Genomic DNA, 18,454 nt, shown 5'->3' with positions numbered 1-18,454 from the left:
CAGACTCGCACCTGTGCTGTCTATGTAGGCACAGGGCAGAGACTGCAGAGCGCACTGCTTCCTACCCTTTCTGGGCCAGCTTGTGTTAAGTAGGGTAGGGCAGAAGAAAAATCAAAAGGGAGACTGAGGAAGGGAAGACAAAAGATACTAGGAAGAGGAGAGTGGAAGTCGCCCCCAGTGAGGACATTGCTATGGCAGCTCCACATCTCACCATCCCCCACGGCCCACCACAGGGATCACAGGAAGACAGGAAGACTGTTCATTCCTCGCTGCCCCAAATCTCTCTGATAGCCGTCACATATAGCCTCAAGGCCTCCATAATCAGCAGATCCCTGTGAGTCTCTTCTCTCGGCTAAGAAACTCAGGAGGGCAGAGGTTTGCTAGCGAGCTGGACATGGAAATGCAGACCTCCTGGCTATGCAGGTCGGAAGCCCCTTCCCTAGGGAAGGTCCAGGCTATGGTGTCCTGAGTGGTCCCCTCAGCCTACCCAATTCTAGACTGTCACTTGGGGCTGCTTCAGAGGTAGATGGAGAGACTTTGGGACCCTGACAGGCTGGGCAGACACAGTTCGCATGTGTAGCAAAAGCCAAGGCTGACAGAGACATGGCTGGTCTCTTGGGCTGTAACAGGTTCTGAGCTTCATTCCCTCCCCCACCCCACCCCTGCTCCAGGCCGGTCAGGGGGTCACTGGTTTGGACACAGTATGACTATGACAGAGGAGACTTCTGGGAGAGCACTTGGCACAGAGTATACCCTATGCTCTGACTCCCCAAGGCCTTTTCACTTCGAGGACCAAGGAGTCAAGGCACTGGAAAGGACATAAGGCCCCTGCACAGCTCAGCTTCCCTCACCCCTGCATTAAGAGTACCAGGCTAAGCAGAGAGGCCCCAGGCTCAGAAGACAGAATTCAACCTTAGGTTCTCCGGGGCAGCCTGAACTGAGGAGCATGTATTGGTTTGGTAATCATCTGCCCACTACCCAGTTTCTTCTTACCCCACATGCCAATGTGGCGGCTGTGGCCTCTTGCCATCCTCACCAGCGCCACCCAGCCTGTTGAGTGAGGGAGAGCGGCTGCGGGGCCCAGGGGCGTAGCTTCCAAGGCTCTTTGTGGCTCCATCAGGTTTGCTGGGTGTCTGCTGCAGCAGCTGGGGTGAGAGGCTTCGGTGGGAGGTGGCTGCAGAGCAGACAGCCCATTCAGGCGCACCGGCATTGAGGTTGTTGTCGCTATTGGAACGCAGAAGAACTCTGGGGGCAGCCAATGTGTTGGGGGGCCGCCGCCTGCGGTTGGAATAAGCTGGGGCCTCTCGGAAGGGCACTGGGTTGGGGAGAAAAAGAGAGAGGCAGATGAGTAATGTCAGGAGACAGGGACACAGGAAGGCCAGGGCTGCATGCAATCACACTCCCCCGTGCAAGTCAGGGATGGTACTGGGGGCTTGGTGCGGGATCTGAGTGGTGCTGGGCTCCCCAAGGCCTGACTCAACCCCAACATGAACACAGAGAAACACTGAGACGGATAATGTCTCCAGCACATGGACGCTCAAGCCAGGATCTCAATGGAAGGAACTCAAGGTCTGACCTTCCATCGGGCCCGCCCATGCCTTCAGCAGGGAGACACAGCCATAACACATGTAAGGATGGGCTTCCCCATGTCACCAAGCATTAGGACATTGCATGGCTCAGGAGCATCTCCTAAAAATCTGAGCTTGAGCTCTGTGGGCAGAGCTATGAACCCAAAGTTCTTACACTACTGTACATAACCCAGGACCTCAGGATGTGACCACATGTGGGGAGAGGTCCTTTATAGGGGTGACTATGTTAAAACAAGTCAACAGGATGGCCTCATGTGACAGCAATAATCAGGGTCCAGAGATTTAGGACACAGGCATGAGGATACAGAGACGACATCATCTGTAAGTCACAGATAGACCTGAGAACCAGCCCCGGGTCATTTTAATCTCGGATATTCAGTATCCAATATGGGGAATAACAGGTATTTCATTTTTATGCATTCAGGACTATAGCCTCGGTCACAGGGAAAGCCAGGCTCCTCTGCCCCCCAATCTCTTGGGTAGAAGAGGTCACAACACCCCCGGAATCTTTTCTTTTTCCTCTCAGCGAGTGGAGCCTAGCACTGTGTGGCAGCAGCAGGTGGCCCTACTTCACGGGGTGTCTCATGGAAAGGTCTAGACAGAGCTGGGTCCTCACACTCTTGAGCCCAATGTATCTGGGGACTCAGATTAGGCAAGCCTGGGCACCTCTAGGTATGGCATTCACACTGCAGTTACAGTAGACACCTTCATCTCGATGGCCAGAGATACTGCACACCCCTACCCCTTCACTGATACCCAGTAAAGCCTTGCACAAGACTTCTGCCCCTAAATCCTAGGGCTCCATTCTATAAACAGGACCCTATGAAACTAATAACAAAAACAGGGCTTCCGGGGAAACTGACCGGGGTAAGGACCCTGACATAAAAGAAGCAGAACGCTACAGTTTAGGGCAGCCTACGGCAACAACTGCCCAAGGTCAGGGTCAGAGGAGGGCACCTCATACAAAGCTAAGATTCCTACTCCATCAAAGTCCATGGCTTTCTGATCCTCTGGACAGCACAAGGATGAGGACATGGGCGGTGCTAGAAATAGGTGTTTCATGAACAGTTCATGGGAACAGAACAACTCCGACAGATCTTATGGGGTCAGAAGTGGTCCAACACAGCTCCCAGGGACAAAGGTGTCCCTGGTGGAACTCGTGGCGGCAAAGGCAGCCTAGGCACAGTTCATAGGAACAGAGGTGTCCCTGGAATAATTCACTGGGACAAAGATAGCCCAGGCATAACTCAAGAAGTGGCCCTAGCAAATCTCACAAGGACAGGGGTGGTCCTGGAGGAATTCATGGGGACAGAGCTAGCATCAGTACTGCTCACGGGGACAGAGTCGCCTTGGCAGATGTTGTAGGGACAGAACCCCTGCACAGTTCACAGGAACAGAGATGCCGAGGTGGTTCTGACAGTCTTCTTTCAGATCCTCTGCGACCCAGGACAATTCTCCTCACGCCTAGGAATCAGAGCTAGCTGCCAACCGGGGAAGCCGTGTAACAGGGGGCAGGCTGCTGGGCTTGCGGCTCGTGGATAAATGGAGGAAGTCCTCATCTCTCCAGTGGGCAGCAGCATGTATCATGTACCCTGCTTTCTCTGCAAGCTTTTGGTGGGAAAAGATGGTCAGCAAACCTCCTGGCTTTGTGTGATCTCACTCCCAGTTTCTCCAGCATGTGACTCACGGGGGGCTGGTCAGGGACAGACCCAGGCTGGTAGTGTCTTCCCTGAAGCCAAGCGCCTGTGCTCTTAAAGAGATAGGCCTACAGCCCCAGCAGCCCACCTCCAAAGGAACCACGCCAGGTCGGGCCACCAAGTGTGTTTGGCTGGGCACAAAGCCTTGTTGATTACGCTGCCGGAGCAGGGCCTCAAGAAGTCTCGGAGTCTTCACCATAGAGCCTATAATTGTAGCCAACCAGGGAGTCTGTGGTGATCTTGAGACTTACAGAGGTGGGGATTTAAACGGCCTTGTAAAGGACAGGTGACCCCTCACAATGTCAATCTTATCTGCCACTCGCTGAGATCAGGGGCTCGAGAACTCTCTTGGTGGGAAAGGCAAAAGGCTAGCAGACATGATAGCAGACATGAGAGGATCAATAGTGCCTACACCTTGGAGGGAGGCAGATGGAGGGTACCCAAGACCCGGACATGCTGGCACGCTGCAACTGTGCGTCTGTGGAGCCACCCATCCCTAAGAGTACAGTTGATGACACCTCTGACTGTGTAACCCGTAAGGTATTAATACCCTTAATAGCAAAGTGAGTGGATGTGGGGAGCACTTGATGCCCTTGCCCATTGAGAAGATAGACTCCGTAGGAAAGAAACATCCATAGAAGCATCATGGCGATAGCATTACTTAACACATTACTTAACACTCTAACCCGAGGCTGCAATTCATGCTGTCCGTGGGTTATAAAAATCGAAATCCCACATGGCGAATTTTGGTAAGCCTCATCAGAAAAAGAAGAGAATTTATTCTATGCCCATCTCAAAGAGCCTGGGTCTACAGAAGGGAGGAGTGGGCAGGATGTCCTCATACAGGCGAGGCCGCACAGGCAGAGTCATAGAACAAAACAGCCGGGACATTTTATACACATTTCACCTCAAAGACCAGCCAAGTGAGTCAAATGGACCCACACAGGTAACATTAGAGTGAACGTGTTAATGAAAATCGTCTTGCTTAACGACCAAGGCTCATATCAAATTAGTTTCAAGGCTGCTGAAGTGTCTCTAGTGTTTAGTTCACAGTGAGCTTGGGTAGTAAGTGCGCTTCCTAATTTCCTTAAAGTCACCTCTTTGGAAACCTGGTTTCGTCGGGAAGATAGCAAGCTTGCTATCTGAGAAAACTCTCTGACTGGGACCATACACGCAAATGATGTTTTTTTTTCATGAAAAGTGTTAAAAATAACTCCTTTCCTGTCTGAAAATGATTAATATGCCACCCAACGGTTTCCTTCTTTCAGGCAATCTGCAAGTTCTTAGGTGGGTGGATATTTTCTTAGCCGTCTTACATGCATTTATTTATACAGTTTTTTTTTCTTTCCCCACAATAAAAATCATACAAGGTATGGTAAAAGAGGGATTCTTCATGCACCCTATGGTTTCAAAACCCAGAGACAGCCGGGCAGAACTGGCAAGTGGCACCAGAAGAGGATGCCGTGGGTGCATCCAGCCACGCGCCCTGACCCTCCTTAGCAGGTGCTCACAGCCTCCAGGTGACTGGAAGCCGAAACCCAAAACTTCTTTTATTTTCCCCAAGACCTAGTTTCCCAATGTGTCCCCTGGCATAGGCACTCTGGATGAGATGCTCTGGAATGCAGTTCTGCCAGAGGCTGGTGGCTCAGGAACACACTGAAATACAAAGGCACCTTCATCTGTGTTCATCTTCCAGACCTGACTAGAGCCAAACCATATCACAAAGCTGGGGCAATTATTCCTTGAGCAGTGAACCGCAACCAGCAATTTGAGGAGGCACCCGAGTCCCCTCTCCCCCAAGAAGCAGCCCACAGCTGCTCACTAGGCACCCCACGCTTCCTACAGCTTTCTCCTTACCTTCCTTCTTGGTGAAGGCATTTAACAAAGACTTCATTTTCCCTGTGACTTTGGCAGCGGTCCGCTCATTATATAACCCTCTCGGCGGGCAGGAAGGCTAGGCGCGCAGCCCGGCCCCTCGGAGCTGGCGCGGCTGGGACCCGGCGAGCAGTGGCAGGCGTCTGGGCGCTCTGCAGCCCCGAGCATCGCTGGGCATGCCAGACCCAGTGTGCTGGTGACAAAGCCCACCCCATATTCTGTCTGTCAGCTGGGAAGCAACTGTGCGCAGACTGAGGCTGCTCTCAGAACCGGCTACCTCTGGCGGTGATCCTCATGTGAGCAGTGCCACTCTGCTGGGAGAGCAAGCAGGGCATCGGGGAGGCAGCACCACGCAGGGTTAACATGGAGCAGGCGATTGCGCGCGAGCTGGCGGCCAGGAGACACCGGGAGGCATTTGTGAGCCGGAGCCCCAGTTATCCAAGGAAACCCGGCTGCTGCTGGGCGCTCCGTGCGCCTGTGGCTAAATATAAAGTACTGTGCTTTTTCTATTTTTTTTTTTTTTACATTTTTTTTAAAGAAGAAGCCAAGTCTATTTGTCAGCTAGCAGATGTGGTAAGAAAGTCAAGGGAGAAATATCCGTGTTTCAGACAAGTCACCAGAAGATCTCTGACACGCCGGTAGGCAAGCCAGGATTCAGGAATTCTGACAGTGACCTATTTCCCTTTGAAAGAATCAGACGCAAGTGGCATTACTTCTCTGGCCCTCCCCATCCTGATAATGACCCTGGGAAAGCAGGACTCCGCCCCCCTGCCGCTTACATTCGCTTTGTGAGGGGAATGGGAAATAATAACTGGAAAAGTAGTCAGAGGTAAAGCACCCGAATACAGGGCAGCCCACAAATATGGGCCCTTCAGAGCTGTTTCTCCATGTGTCTCTGGCATTCACACCCCAACAGAAGTCAGGCAAGGGAAGTTCTCCCCAAACATCACCTTGAGAAAGTTCTGTCTGTACAGCAAACAAAGAGAGTGTGGAGTGTGGGTGGTGGGGCGCTCATTGCTGTGCCCTGTAGTGGGAGGGACAGATTCCAACACAAGGCTGATGGTGCTTCCAGAGGAGGAGGGGTGCAAGGGTCAGGCTCTGCATGGGCATCTACCACAGGGGCAGTCATTAAGAGTGCGCTTCTGCGGTTGCCAAGAGAACAGCTTCTGAAACCCGGGGTGGCGGGGGGGAGGGAGAAAAAGGAAAAAGAAGAGACAGGAAAAAGCAACTGGAACACTGAATTCAATTCCATATGGTCGACACAGTTTATGTCAACAAAGATGGCGGCGTAAGGAAGAGGAGGCTGGCATGCCCAAGCAGCGGCACCTTCCTTCCTCAGCACACTTGGGATCCCAGGCACGCTCAGAATGGTCGATGCTGTGCCAGGCGTTGTCTGGGAGGAAAAAGACTGTGCCTGATTCACTATGTGTGTCTGTGTGTGAGCTTCGTGTCGGCTGAGCATTTAAACATCATCTCCATTGGGCCCACACGGTTCGTCAGCAATGTCAAAACCGCCCGTGTGACATCCTCCCCTGTAGTGTCACAGCCGGTGGCATCAAAACGGCTGGCTTCAAGACAGAGCGGCTGTCTAACGCTCGCTGCCGCATCACGCGTGTGGCCGCTGTGGTCCTTTGGACAATTCTTGGCAAGGTTGAGCCGATTTCAGGAGGACCTCTGCCTGTGGCATCACCCACAAGGATCCATCTTTTAGGGATGAACTAGAAATACCTTTCCTGGGTAGACTTCAACATGGAGGTTTCTAGATCATGAAGTGCTTGGCTGGAGGCCTTATTGGGATGGTGACACCAGTGTCCACGAATACAGGAAGCCCTAGTCCAGAGGCCAGGGACCCCACCAGTCATGCCCACAACCACGTGAGCTTGGAGGACTTTCCAGAACTCTGGATACTCTGAGACACCAGTGCTGCTCAGTGCTTTTGCTCCATCTGTCGGGGATCAATAGCTTCCAGAAAGCACAAACCTATACCCGAGCCTAGTTTCCCTGCCACCCACTGCTCTGGCGTCTCCCTGGCCACTGTGTGAGCAGAGAATGTGGGCCCACAACTGGGTGTAAAGCTACAAGCTAGGCTTCGTGCCACAGGCACCCTTCCCACCAGAAGATCCTACATCTGACACTGACCTTTCTTGGAGGTTGTGGGAGGAGGCCTCTTCCCAAGGGTGTGTGTGATACCCCATACCTTTTCTGAATGAAAGGAGATGACGGCGCATGACAGAACCTTCTTTTCCACACTGGGCCTCTGACCTCAGATACGTCAAAAGAGTGAGGATCAAGCAGGTCCCCTGTCCTATCTTCCCTAGAGCAGAACCCCAAACTCCAGCAAGGCCGCAGTGTCACATGGCCCAGATACAAAGCCCCCAGCTGCCATCACCACCAGCCATATACGAGGTAGCTGCTCCTTTGGATGCACGTGCTCACAAGTAGCAACTGCTGTGGAAGTGTGCAGAACCCTGAGCTGTCCACTGAGAAGGGAATAGCCCCAAGCAGAACCGTGTCTCCACCCAGTTTCCTCAGTGCCAACTAGACCCAACCCCAAAATCCAGTGTCTCATCGGACTGTGCAAACCAGCCAGGCTATGACTAGAAGATGCTAGATGATAAGACAGAGACCTCCACAGTATAGTCCCACTCCTGAGGACGCTCTCTTCAGACACCTTTAGATTTTTCCGTTTAAACATGTGTACAATGTATTTTGGTCATATTCATCCCAGGGGCCCCTCCACCTCCTCTTAGGCACCCAAATTCACACCCAAATTCCAAGTCCTGCTTTCCCTTGTTAAAGCTCACGGAGTGCAATTAGTGTTGCCTGTATACACAGGGGTGTGGAGTCATCCACTGGAACATGGGACCTACCCTCCCCCAGCAGCCATTCACTGCCAACAGACCCTCAGCTGGGAGGGGAGGGGCCATTCACGAGCTCCTTCCCATCCATCCTGGAATTCTGGCTGGCTTGGCGTTGCATAGGTCTTATACAGGTGACCTCGGTGCTGTAGGTTCATGGGAGCAACGGCAGGGTCATGTCCCCAAGATGGCATGTCACAAGGCTCCGCATATCCTCCAGATTTGCGTTCTTTCCTTTCTTCCTTCTGTGCTGTTCCCTCAACCTGGGTGGTGGGGGAGTGCAGAGGGGTTGTCATCGAGGTCCCCTGCAGGGCTGGGTTGTTAATTACAGTCACTTGATTCTCAGATTAAAACTCAGTTGTGAGTTTGCACTGTCCACTGCTAAGCGAAGCTCCTTTGACAAGGCTGAGAGCTTAGAGCTGGGGCGACCCTGTGGAGTGGCTGTGGCAGGCAGGACTGTGGGCAGGTGGGTTAGAGACTGTGTGAGCATTTGTGGTGACCCGGGTGGTCAGAATTCTGTACACCTGGGATAGGCTCCACTATGGAGAGGTGGGGGTGCCTCATGCTGTACCCTAAGAATTCCTGCTGGGGACTGGGCCGCTTCTGATACAACCCGCTCTCACGCTATCCATGAATACCCCCAGCAACAACGGAGTCTCTACCAGCACGAGGAGATTCTTGTTGTCAAGGGTAGGTCATGGCACCCTACCCCAAGGAGATGTTAGTTCTGTATCCCACCTCCCACCAATGAATCTCTCCTCCTGGCTGCAGACAACAAAGCCAGAGGTGTTTATTTTATCTCTTATCTTATAATGTCACTGCAGCCTGTGGCCTCCCAGCATGCATGGCTGGCAGAGCATCAGTCGTGTGTGAAGAACGGTTCCATGCAAGCAGCTGTGGTTTTGGCTCACAGGTCTGTCAACAGACAGTGAGCTCAACTCCTCCTCTCCTAGCACAGACCTGTCTACACCATCCCCTGGAGTCTTCCACCCTGGTGACCATGGAGACCCAGATCCCTATTGCCAACTCTGGCTTCTCTGAAAAGTTGGGATGGTGTTGACTTAGGCTGGAAGAGAGCCCGCAGATCCCTGAGAAATACTGGTAGCATCTTTAAGGACACCAGAAACTATAGAGCGGGAATTAAAAATTAAAATTAAAGGAGAGATAAAACCAAAAGCTGTTTCTCTTTAAGACTGCTAGAGATCCTTTATTCACAGTGCTTTCTCATGAGAGGGTTTGGGATTCTGGAATGTTCTGGGGGCAGTCCCATTCTGGGTTCCCTGAGAGCATCCACAGAACTCTCTGGAGATCTGCAGAGGCTGTGTAAGGTACCTAGGTTCTGGAGGTGCCAGGGCACCCTGCCGCAATATTATGTGTGTGAAGACACCAGGGTCCAAAAGCCGTCAACGCCAACTTTCTCATTTCCTTTTTCTCTTTTGCTCTTAGAGGGAGGGTCTCACTACAAAGCTAAGCCTGGCCTGGAACTTACCATCCTCCTGCCTCATCCTCCTGGGTGCTCACTCCCACATCCACAAGCTTTCCTCCCACCAACCTGATTTTACTCTGGAGACAGGACAGGGACAGTTCATGTTCAGATGGCAGAGAGCACAGTCTAGACACCTAACCATGCAGCAGGCTACCTGAACTCCAGCCCTGCAGGGAGCAGAGCACCATGAGTGTTGGGGACCACTCAATGTCCATGCACGCTTGGAAAAAAAAATCAGATCATGACCCCTGGAATCAGTCTCCAGAAAGGGAGTGAACCTGAAATGAGCCCCGCTCCACCATTTTCTCTCCATTCTACAACTTGCATGGCCAACAGCCTGTGTCCCTACACCCACCCTGGCCGTGGGACTTCCTCTCAGAGACTCACTAAGCCCTTCATTTCCATGTCTTTTGACAGCTGCCTGACAACAGGCTGAAAATAATTTTACTTCTTGTACAAAAAAAGGCTCTCTGTGCATCAGAACATTTTGAGGCTCTCAAGTCCTGGCAGGGAGGACGTGGCAGGTGCTACCAGCACGTGGCGAGACTCGGAAGTGCTCACTGCTGATGACAAGCGTGTCTCCCCTTGCTGTGGTTTCAGCCTGTGGGGGTGTGCGTGTGGGAGGTGGACAGTGTGGGCTGGGGCACTGCTGTCTGCAGCCATGGGCTAGCTGTGCAGGCAGTCCTTTTCCCTCAGTTTCCCCACCAGCAGAACAGGAGGAACTTGGCAATCCCTAGTACTGGCTGTGGGGTTACCTGAGTTCATGTGTTGAGGGCAAAACAAAGTGTTCCCACACACAGCACTCTGGAGAAGAACTACCCAATGGGGAGTGAGGCTCTGTGACCCCAGAAAAGCCACCACTCCTCTTTGCGCTTCTGTTTCTGTATAAAAGGATGTCCCTGGAGCTGCCTCATGAGAGGTGGCAAGAGTTCAAGTGTTTCTATTTGCAACAGTACTGTCAGCACTGGCTGAGGAATATGTGTCATTAGAACATGTGTAATGGAATCTAGGGATATGGCTCAGTTCACACAGTGTTTGCTTAGCACGCACAAAGACCTATATTCAGTCCTCGGCACAGCATAAACCAGGCACAGTTGATATGATTTACACCTGCAGTCCCAGCACTCGGAGATGAAGGCAGGTGGATCATGATTTTAAGATCCCCAACCACACAGCAAGTTTGAGGCTGGACTGTGCCACGGGACACCCTGTTTCACAACACCAAGAAGACCCCAACCAAACCAATCTACAAGTCATCAGGAGGAAAGGTGGTGGACAATCCCCTACCGACACTGAAAGACACACACCCTCCTTAGCCTGTCCAAATGCCTCTGTTTTCTCCCGGGGTGTTACCTCCTCCAAGACACCTCCCTGGCTGATCTTGTCATTGGAGACACTGTCTATCAGGATTCCCAGTGCAGCAGTCAGCCCTTTGGGCTTTTCATGTTGCCTGAAGATGCCAGTGTTTCCTCTTTCCCCCTGAAAACTGGGAGCTGGAAATTCCCAACATGCTGGATCCTAAATGAGTGAGTAAAGGATCCAGTCCCCACTCACTGGGTTCCAGGCACAGCAGCTGGTCTGTCTCCAGTCCTATTTAAGTGACTCGAGGCAACAGCCAGCCCATTGCACGGCCCTGCCTCTACCCAGGGCTGCCCCGACCCCTATCAAGGGCTTATGCTGAGGCATGCCACGCCAAGCAGTTGTCTGGGGACCTGGGAAGGCCTATGCAAGAGGGCTCGGACAGGATTGTCAGTTCCCAGAATCCTTTTGGTGTCTTCAGGGTTCCCTGCAGCCTTAATTTGCTGGGCAAAAGCTAGAGCCTGTCCTTAGCTTCTAATGTCACTTGGACTCACCCATCTGACTGGCCGAGGGAGGAGCATTCTGATGTAGGGGAGTACCCTGTGAGGCAGCAGCAGAAAGAGAAGCAGAACCGCACATGTAAATGGCAGGGGGCAGTTTAACTAGGCACTCACCTAGGCCAGGATGGTGCTCCCTCAGTCACTGCATATGTGGCAGTCCACATCAGACCCCTGGCGACCCAGGAGCCACTCCTAGACAAGAGGCCTGCCTCAGCCAGTACAAGGCTATGTTCTGAGGATAGCCTTGCTGAGGGTGGGTGCTGAGGGCATGCTGGGTATGTATATGAGGCTCCACGCTTCCCTTCAACTGTGGCTAGAGTCTTCAAGGCACAAAGCCTCCATCCCCACCCCCACCCAATGTGGTACCACCTCAGTGGAAGAAAAGAAAATGGGAGATTCTGAAAACAGCTAGTCAAACTTCCCAGGCTTTGTGGCATAGCACACCTCGATGACCTGAGGCGGCCCTTATTTTCCCACCTAAGCTTCCTGGGGTTCTACTCCACTGGCCCTTATTTCAGGGGAGGAGGACAAGGTAGAGAGAGACAGAGCTACAGAGGCAGGGGAGTACTTGAGCTGCTTTCAACACTGACAGAGGCTACTCTGTCCCTGGTCTAACAGAGGTCCATGGGGAGCTGAAAGGAAAAAAGAAAAGCTCTGGAGGATTTCGGTGGCCTACCAGACCCCAATCGCCAACAAATGTCAGAAAGGAAGTATACAAAGCATCCCAGGGCCCTTGGCCAGCAGGGTCTGACTGGAGCAGGGGGCAGAGGCAGATGCAACTGGGCAGGTAGAGGCCAGAGCCCTATTCTTTGAGCCCATTCCCACCAAACTCAAACCAGCAGACCTCACTTCCTTCCCCAGTAGCTTCAGATAACTGCAATTTAAATATTAGTAGGCAAAATATCTCCATCTCACAGTAATTGGTGAATGAGTCACTACCCATATAAATAAGGCCAGATATTAAAAGGCGTCTCGGCAGTACCATGGGGTTAGCTTTGCACAAAGATGTGGGTGTCTGCGACTGTGGCATCTGCACCATTCCTGGCAGGAGCCACTGAGAGGCTCAACTTTTGGAAGGTGTGTGGCGCCCAGGGTGAGTGGCACTGCTGAGGAGCAGGCGTCAGAACTGCCCTGGGCTGACTGGACTGACAGATGCTGAGGGGTGGAGTAGGAACTGGGTAAGAGCCTCTGGCCAGTAGCCTTGGTACTGCACTGGGTTATGTGTCCAGGACCACAGCAGGGGCTCAGGAGCCTGAGAGAGGTAAGAGAGACTGGAATGCATTCTGGAAAGATCCCAGGTGTCAGATGCTGCCCCATCAGCCAGGCCCACCTTGCCCTGCCTGCTCAGGACTGGCTGCTCTATACTCAGCCCCTAAGGCTGATAAAACCCATGTCCTGATCCCATTCTGAACTCAAACATCACCTCTAGTTCCTCTTAGACTCAGCCAGCACCTTTGTATCAGGCCTAGTCTTGTCCCACATAGGCCTGTCTCTGAACCCTGGAATCTTCTGGTGGACAGAAGGGCATGGGTCATGTTTTTGGCTTCTACCTGGACCTGAAGATCCCACCTGTTCAGCTCCCCCAAGAGAGCCCTAGAGTCCTGCCTTCCTACAGAAACCCTTCCCCCAAGATGGAAGGACGCCCGAAGGTCCCCTGTAGGGTTCTGAGAGACAAAGATAGCCGTCTGCAGGGAGTAAGCCAATTACCAGCAGTGCTGATTAGCAGAGTACAGTCCTCGGCCTGGGAGCCAAGTCCATGCAGCATCCTCCCTCCCCCTTCCCCAGCCTCCAGCCCTGATGGGTCCTTTGGTCCAGCTCCTAGGAATTCATGAAATTTAAGCTGGAGCTAGCAGATAAGCATCCTAGGTCAATGAGTGGCTAAAAGTGGGATTCAAGATACAGCTTCCTCATCTAAAGACGAGCGGCCTGCCTCATAAGGTCCCTGAACATCCTGAGGGACAGAGCGCCTAGGAAGGGCTGTAAGACCCAGAGAGTGCGCTCACTCTCAGCCTTTCTGGAGACGGGAGCATGCGCTAAGCCCACCCCAAGTATGCAGCTTAGCATCTTCCCATCACAAGCATGTGGCATGGGCTGCCTGCTACCACCCTTCTTGGCAGGAAGCCTTATGAGCTAACCCAGGGACTCCAGAGACTCAGGCAGGTATTCCTCTGCATGGCCAACATATACCCAGGCCTGCGTCCTGTCTAGGCTGCATGCGTGGTAGAGAGCTGATCCTCACATGGCTTGGCTGCTTCTCCATAGTGGACATACAAGCCCAGCTCTCAGATATTGTGGAGAATCAGCCCTTCCCGTCCATCACTGATCTGGCTGGACTGTGGGAGCTCTAGAGAGGACTCTGCCTTTAGAGCTGCCCTGACCTACACGGCCACCACTTCCTCCACATAGCGCCTCGCCACATCCTGGAGAATAAAGGTGGATGGCAGGAGCCAGGGCCATGCGGAGGGACCACAGTGGCTGAATGATAACCACTGTGGCTCCATACACAGCAGCTGAGACCATCAAGCATAACCAGGGCAACCAGGCCCCATACTGGAGGCTAACATCTCCCAGTTTGTGTGCTGAAGCCCCTAGTGCTTCATGTGTCGTGTGAGAGTAGATAGGGATACTGGAGAAGGTTAGGGTTAGGTGAGCCCACAGATGAGGAGATTCATGATTCGTGGTCTTCGAAAATGAGACACAGGAGAGATTCTCTCTCCCTCTACTTCTATGCTGTGTGGTTTTCCAACCTTTTGAATTGCCAACTAAATAACCCTCATTTTTTAAATAAAGTTAACTTGCTCCTGGCATCATGGGAGCAACACAGATGAGATACTCCAGAAACAGTCTTATATCATGTTCTAGCCATTCATTATTTTTCTTCATTGCATAGATCAGAAACTGAAGTCCTATTATTTAAGAATTCATACTACACTTCTTCCTGAGCAAAAGATCTGTCTTATTCACTGTTTCCTTACAGTCCAGAGCCCAGCTCCCTTTAAAGATGCCTTCAAATGCTCATCCAATAAACAAGTAGATAAAAATGAAGGTTCTACCCCGTTTCACCCTGGGCTTTACTTCAACTGTTTCTAGAATTCCTCACACCGTAAATACTCTTTCCTGCATCTTCTGGCATCTGTAGTCATTCTTGTTCTGGTAAACCCACTGCTGGCATAGCAAGAGCTTGAAAGCAGGTATAGGGGCCTAAGAGAAGCAATATGGGGGTAGCGCTTATCTGGGCTCCCTGGGTTAAGGTGCAGTCCATCATGGCAGGGAAGGCATGGCAGCAGGAGCATGAAGCAGGCACTCACATCCCACCCACAATCAGGAAGCAGAGAGAGATGAACACTGGTGCTCAGCTCACTTTCTCCCTTTTTCATTGACTTTTGGACTGCAGCCACACTGAGAGTGGGTCTTCACTCCTCAGTTAAACCTCTCTGAAAAAAAAACCTTCCCAGACACACGGGGGGGGGGGTGTCTCCTGGATGATTCTGTTCACGCTGATGATCAAAACGAATGCTCACGCATGGCAAAATGCTCTCCTTCTTTGTGTATCTGCTGGCTTCCAATTCAGATGCTGCACAAACTGTCCCTGTTATCTAAGAGTGTTGAGTTTTCTAGCATTAAATAAAATCGCTGGCAGAATATGAAAATGAAGCCAGTTACAGGGCTCTTTTGGAGGGATTGTTACTGCTTTGGTCTTAGAATGAATGAGTTATGACTCTAATCTCCCTTCCAGGAAACCTGTAGACAGCCAAGGTGCTTGCTAAGTTCCACCAAGGCAGGCCTCACCTCTCCACCACTGCCTCTACAATGGAAACCCCTGAATCTCCCCTGGACTCTCCAAGCTTAAGTTCCTGTTTCCATTGGATCCTTCAGTTCTTCCCCTGCACACACATGGCAGCTCAGGAGCGTCTCAGGGATTTGAGAAAGATTTGGGTGTGGATTTTGCAGATGCTCCTCTTTATAAAAACATCCCTCTTCTACTTCTATCCATCTAGACAGCTCTGACCCCAATGTCCAAATGGAATCATCTAGCCAGTGAGATCCCACTATCTGTTAGGACTTTCCCTGGGGCTTCCCTTCCCTCAGAGCCCAGAACATCTATTTGTATCTGCTTTGGGCCACTCAGGAGTGGCATTTATACACACTTCATCACTTTTCTAGCAGGAGGGTTATCTGACATGAGCAACTTGGCCTCCAACCACAGAGGCAGGAGGGGAAACAGCCTTCCCAGGACCTCTGCACTTGTCATGAGGTTTCCTACACCACTAGGAAAGAGCACAGCCACATAGGGGATTTTACTGCAATAAACAAATCCAGTTCTCTCCTATCCAACAGCCCTGGGAGACCAGAGGTGAAGGCTAATGGAAAGCAGAGTTTGCCATTTACTGTGTCTGTCAATCGAAGCTGATAAAAAGTAGGGCAGGGAGTATAGCTCAGTTGGTAAAGTGCTGGCCTAGCATGCACAAAGCCCCAGTTTCCATGCCCAGTACAGTATAAACCAGGTGTAGTGGCACATGCCCATAATTACAGCTCTTGGGAGGTGGAGGCAGGAAGATCAAGAGTTCAAGGTCATAACCAGCCATACAAAGAGTTTGAGGCTAGCCTGAGCTAAAAGAGCACAGAGACACCGGAACATGAAATGCTCTTGAGGTTGCTGGGAACTGAATCTGGGACTCAAATCAACTTCTCACTGGATCCAAATACACAGTTGTATTTTGTGAACTAAAAAGGCACCGTGACTGATTCAACCTTGAAGCAAATCAATTCCAGGGCTATACTTGTGGTCTGGTTAATATTAGATGCAATTGGCATCGGGAAAGCCTTGAAGCCCAGGGAGGAACAGGGAATACTGGGAGGACTGATGATCAGCATATACAGTCATATACAGTCAGAGACTGAAGGCAGGGAGGGCACATGTCCGCATGGCTCATGAACCCACACTAGGTGATGCTGTGAGCCCTTGCCATGAACTGGGGATAGATTTTATCATGAAAATGTTTGTCCCAGACTCACTCCCTGCCATGGCTTCCACAATAGAGTTGGAGTCACTTCTATCACTATGGTATATGATAAACCAAGAAATATCCCAACCATTGCATAGAGAGACTGTTGGGTACACGCCTTATGGTTTCCAGGCAAGTTGACAGACATTCGTGTGTGCTCCTGATACACCTACTACTGTGTGGAAGCCCTTGCTCAAACAGGGGCTAAAATATCCCTTAGAAGGGCCCTAGAGAAGGCCTGGAGGCTCAAGACCAAGACAGTTACTGAGGAGGTCTTGCAGGAGACCTATCCAGGTTTGTCGTGTGACAAGGATTATCTATGTTCTTGAACCAAGGAACTTATTCCCTGTGGGTCCCTGCATCTTCATGGGTAAATGAGACTTAAGCGACATGCTCTCTAAAGTCCCTTCTGGCTTTAGGAAGCAGGGAGAACTGGGCAAAGTGGTGGGTTTGTAGAGCTGTGTCAGGAGCTCGCTCACATTCCTTGGTGGGGTATGGGCGTCTCTTCCCAACCAGCTAATTGGATCCTATATGCAGAGCATATAACTTGAGTTTTACAGAATCCGGCTCCTCCATTCAGTTAGGGGAATAAGCTAAGACATCCTTAACACCAAAGGGAACCCTGGGAGAGAGGCAGCCAGCAAGATCCAACAGTCAGGAGAGGGTGTCTTCCACGTGATCTTACCCAAAGCTCTCCTTTCAGCTACAAACATTCCCCACCAGCCCTCCAGGGAGAGTGCAGAAGGAAGGCCTGCAGCCAGACAGAAGCATCCTACAGGCAGTTGTTACAAGGAAGATGTGTGCCACTCAGGGACACTCTGAAAACAGTCTACGAGGGTGTGCTCCATGGGCCATCTTCGAAGGTTGTCCTAGACTCACTGATGCATTGACACTGGATCTAGGCCAGGTCGCTTTGATGGGGTCTGAGTGGGACAGCCATGGCATGGGGTCCTGCTCACTTGCACAGGGTAGGATGAGGTGGGAAGGGTATCTTTGCATGGAAAGTAACAGAGGTGGAGGCTGCAGTTTTCCTGTCTCCCTCTGGCAGTAATTGGAGATGTGGGCAGGCAGGAGGCACCTTTTTGTCTCCTCAGCTGCATTCTGCCCTCCATTGAGGGTTTTAGAAAGTGGCTGGGCTAATGTGACCTCTGCCACTTTTCCTAGTATCACTTTGGAATCCTGATGAGATGTCCATTCCATGATCCTCTCATACTGCCTGCCCCAGCAGGTGTTGACCATGGAGGACTGGATCTAACAAGTTGTAGATTACCAGTCTATGCTCTGAGCAGGGCCAGAACCTCAGGTTCTCAGGCAATGAGGCACACACATGGGACATTCAAGTGGTGATTTGCTGGTAGGGTTGAAGGTGACATTTCATGGGTGCTGGAGAGGCCCTCAGAGGAAGCAAAGCAAGCTCCTGGTGGTCTAGGGAAGGTATGTAGAAGGAGTGATGTTATACACAGAATTAGCAACGCCTCCAAATTCTTATTTTTTGATCTCTGGTTTCGACCTTTGGAACAAGATCCTTTACTGATGTGATGAGGTTAGAATGGGTCACTAACGTGAGCCCTTGTCACATATAGTGAGGTCCTTATATGAAGAGGAGGTCAGGATAGGAGCACACAGAGGACATGGGGAGTAAACACTATGAGCAAAGGGAAGAGGCCTCAGGAAGAGCTAGTCCTGCAAGCCTCCATCTTGGGCTTCTGGGATCTGGAATGGTGGACATGTGCCACTGAAGCCCCAGCTAAGCGCTTTTCTAACAGCCCACTCAGAGTGAGGAGTGCACACATGATCCTATAGGGGGTGTGGTCCATCGACTCTAAGGTGAAACTCTGGTCCTGGACTAAGCGCTGAAGCCGGAAGTTGGGCTTCCTCTTCATGAGCTATTTTGGGGTCTTCAAGCCCACCTTGGGTAGATGACCTCATCCCATTTACTTCATCTTGAAGATAGAAGAATCCAATGCTTCTGCACTAATAGCACAGGTCCCTATGGGGTGCAAGCTTCAAGCCCGAACACCTCACCTGTCTGTAGCCAGTCCTCCTGCCAGCCCCTCTGTTCTGGCTGATGGGGCCTCTACCAC

At 51.5% G+C, this 18,454-nt stretch overlaps 1 protein-coding gene across 9 annotated transcripts in view; it reads right to left on the bottom strand.

The window, feature by feature from the left end:
• The window catches only part of Shank2 (SH3 and multiple ankyrin repeat domains 2), a 443,362-nt gene that overhangs the window by 242,350 nt on the left and 182,558 nt on the right, over positions 1-18,454 (bottom strand). For 6 of the 9 annotated variants that reach the window (XM_087605433.1, XM_087605682.1, XM_087605374.1 and 3 more), the window contains 1 exon segment: positions 994-1,315. In XM_087605433.1, coding sequence (XP_087461559.1) covers positions 994-1,315 — 322 coding nt within the window. 9 annotated transcript variants of the gene reach the window in all.

This window comes from Rattus norvegicus, chromosome 1 (genome assembly GCF_021556685.1).
Source record: "Rattus norvegicus strain SHRSP/BbbUtx chromosome 1, alternate assembly SHRSP_T2T, whole genome shotgun sequence".
Taxonomy (NCBI): domain Eukaryota; kingdom Metazoa; phylum Chordata; class Mammalia; order Rodentia; family Muridae; genus Rattus; species Rattus norvegicus.
The sequence above is the reverse complement of the archived record's forward strand: the minus strand, read 5'-3'. Positions and strand labels throughout refer to the sequence as shown.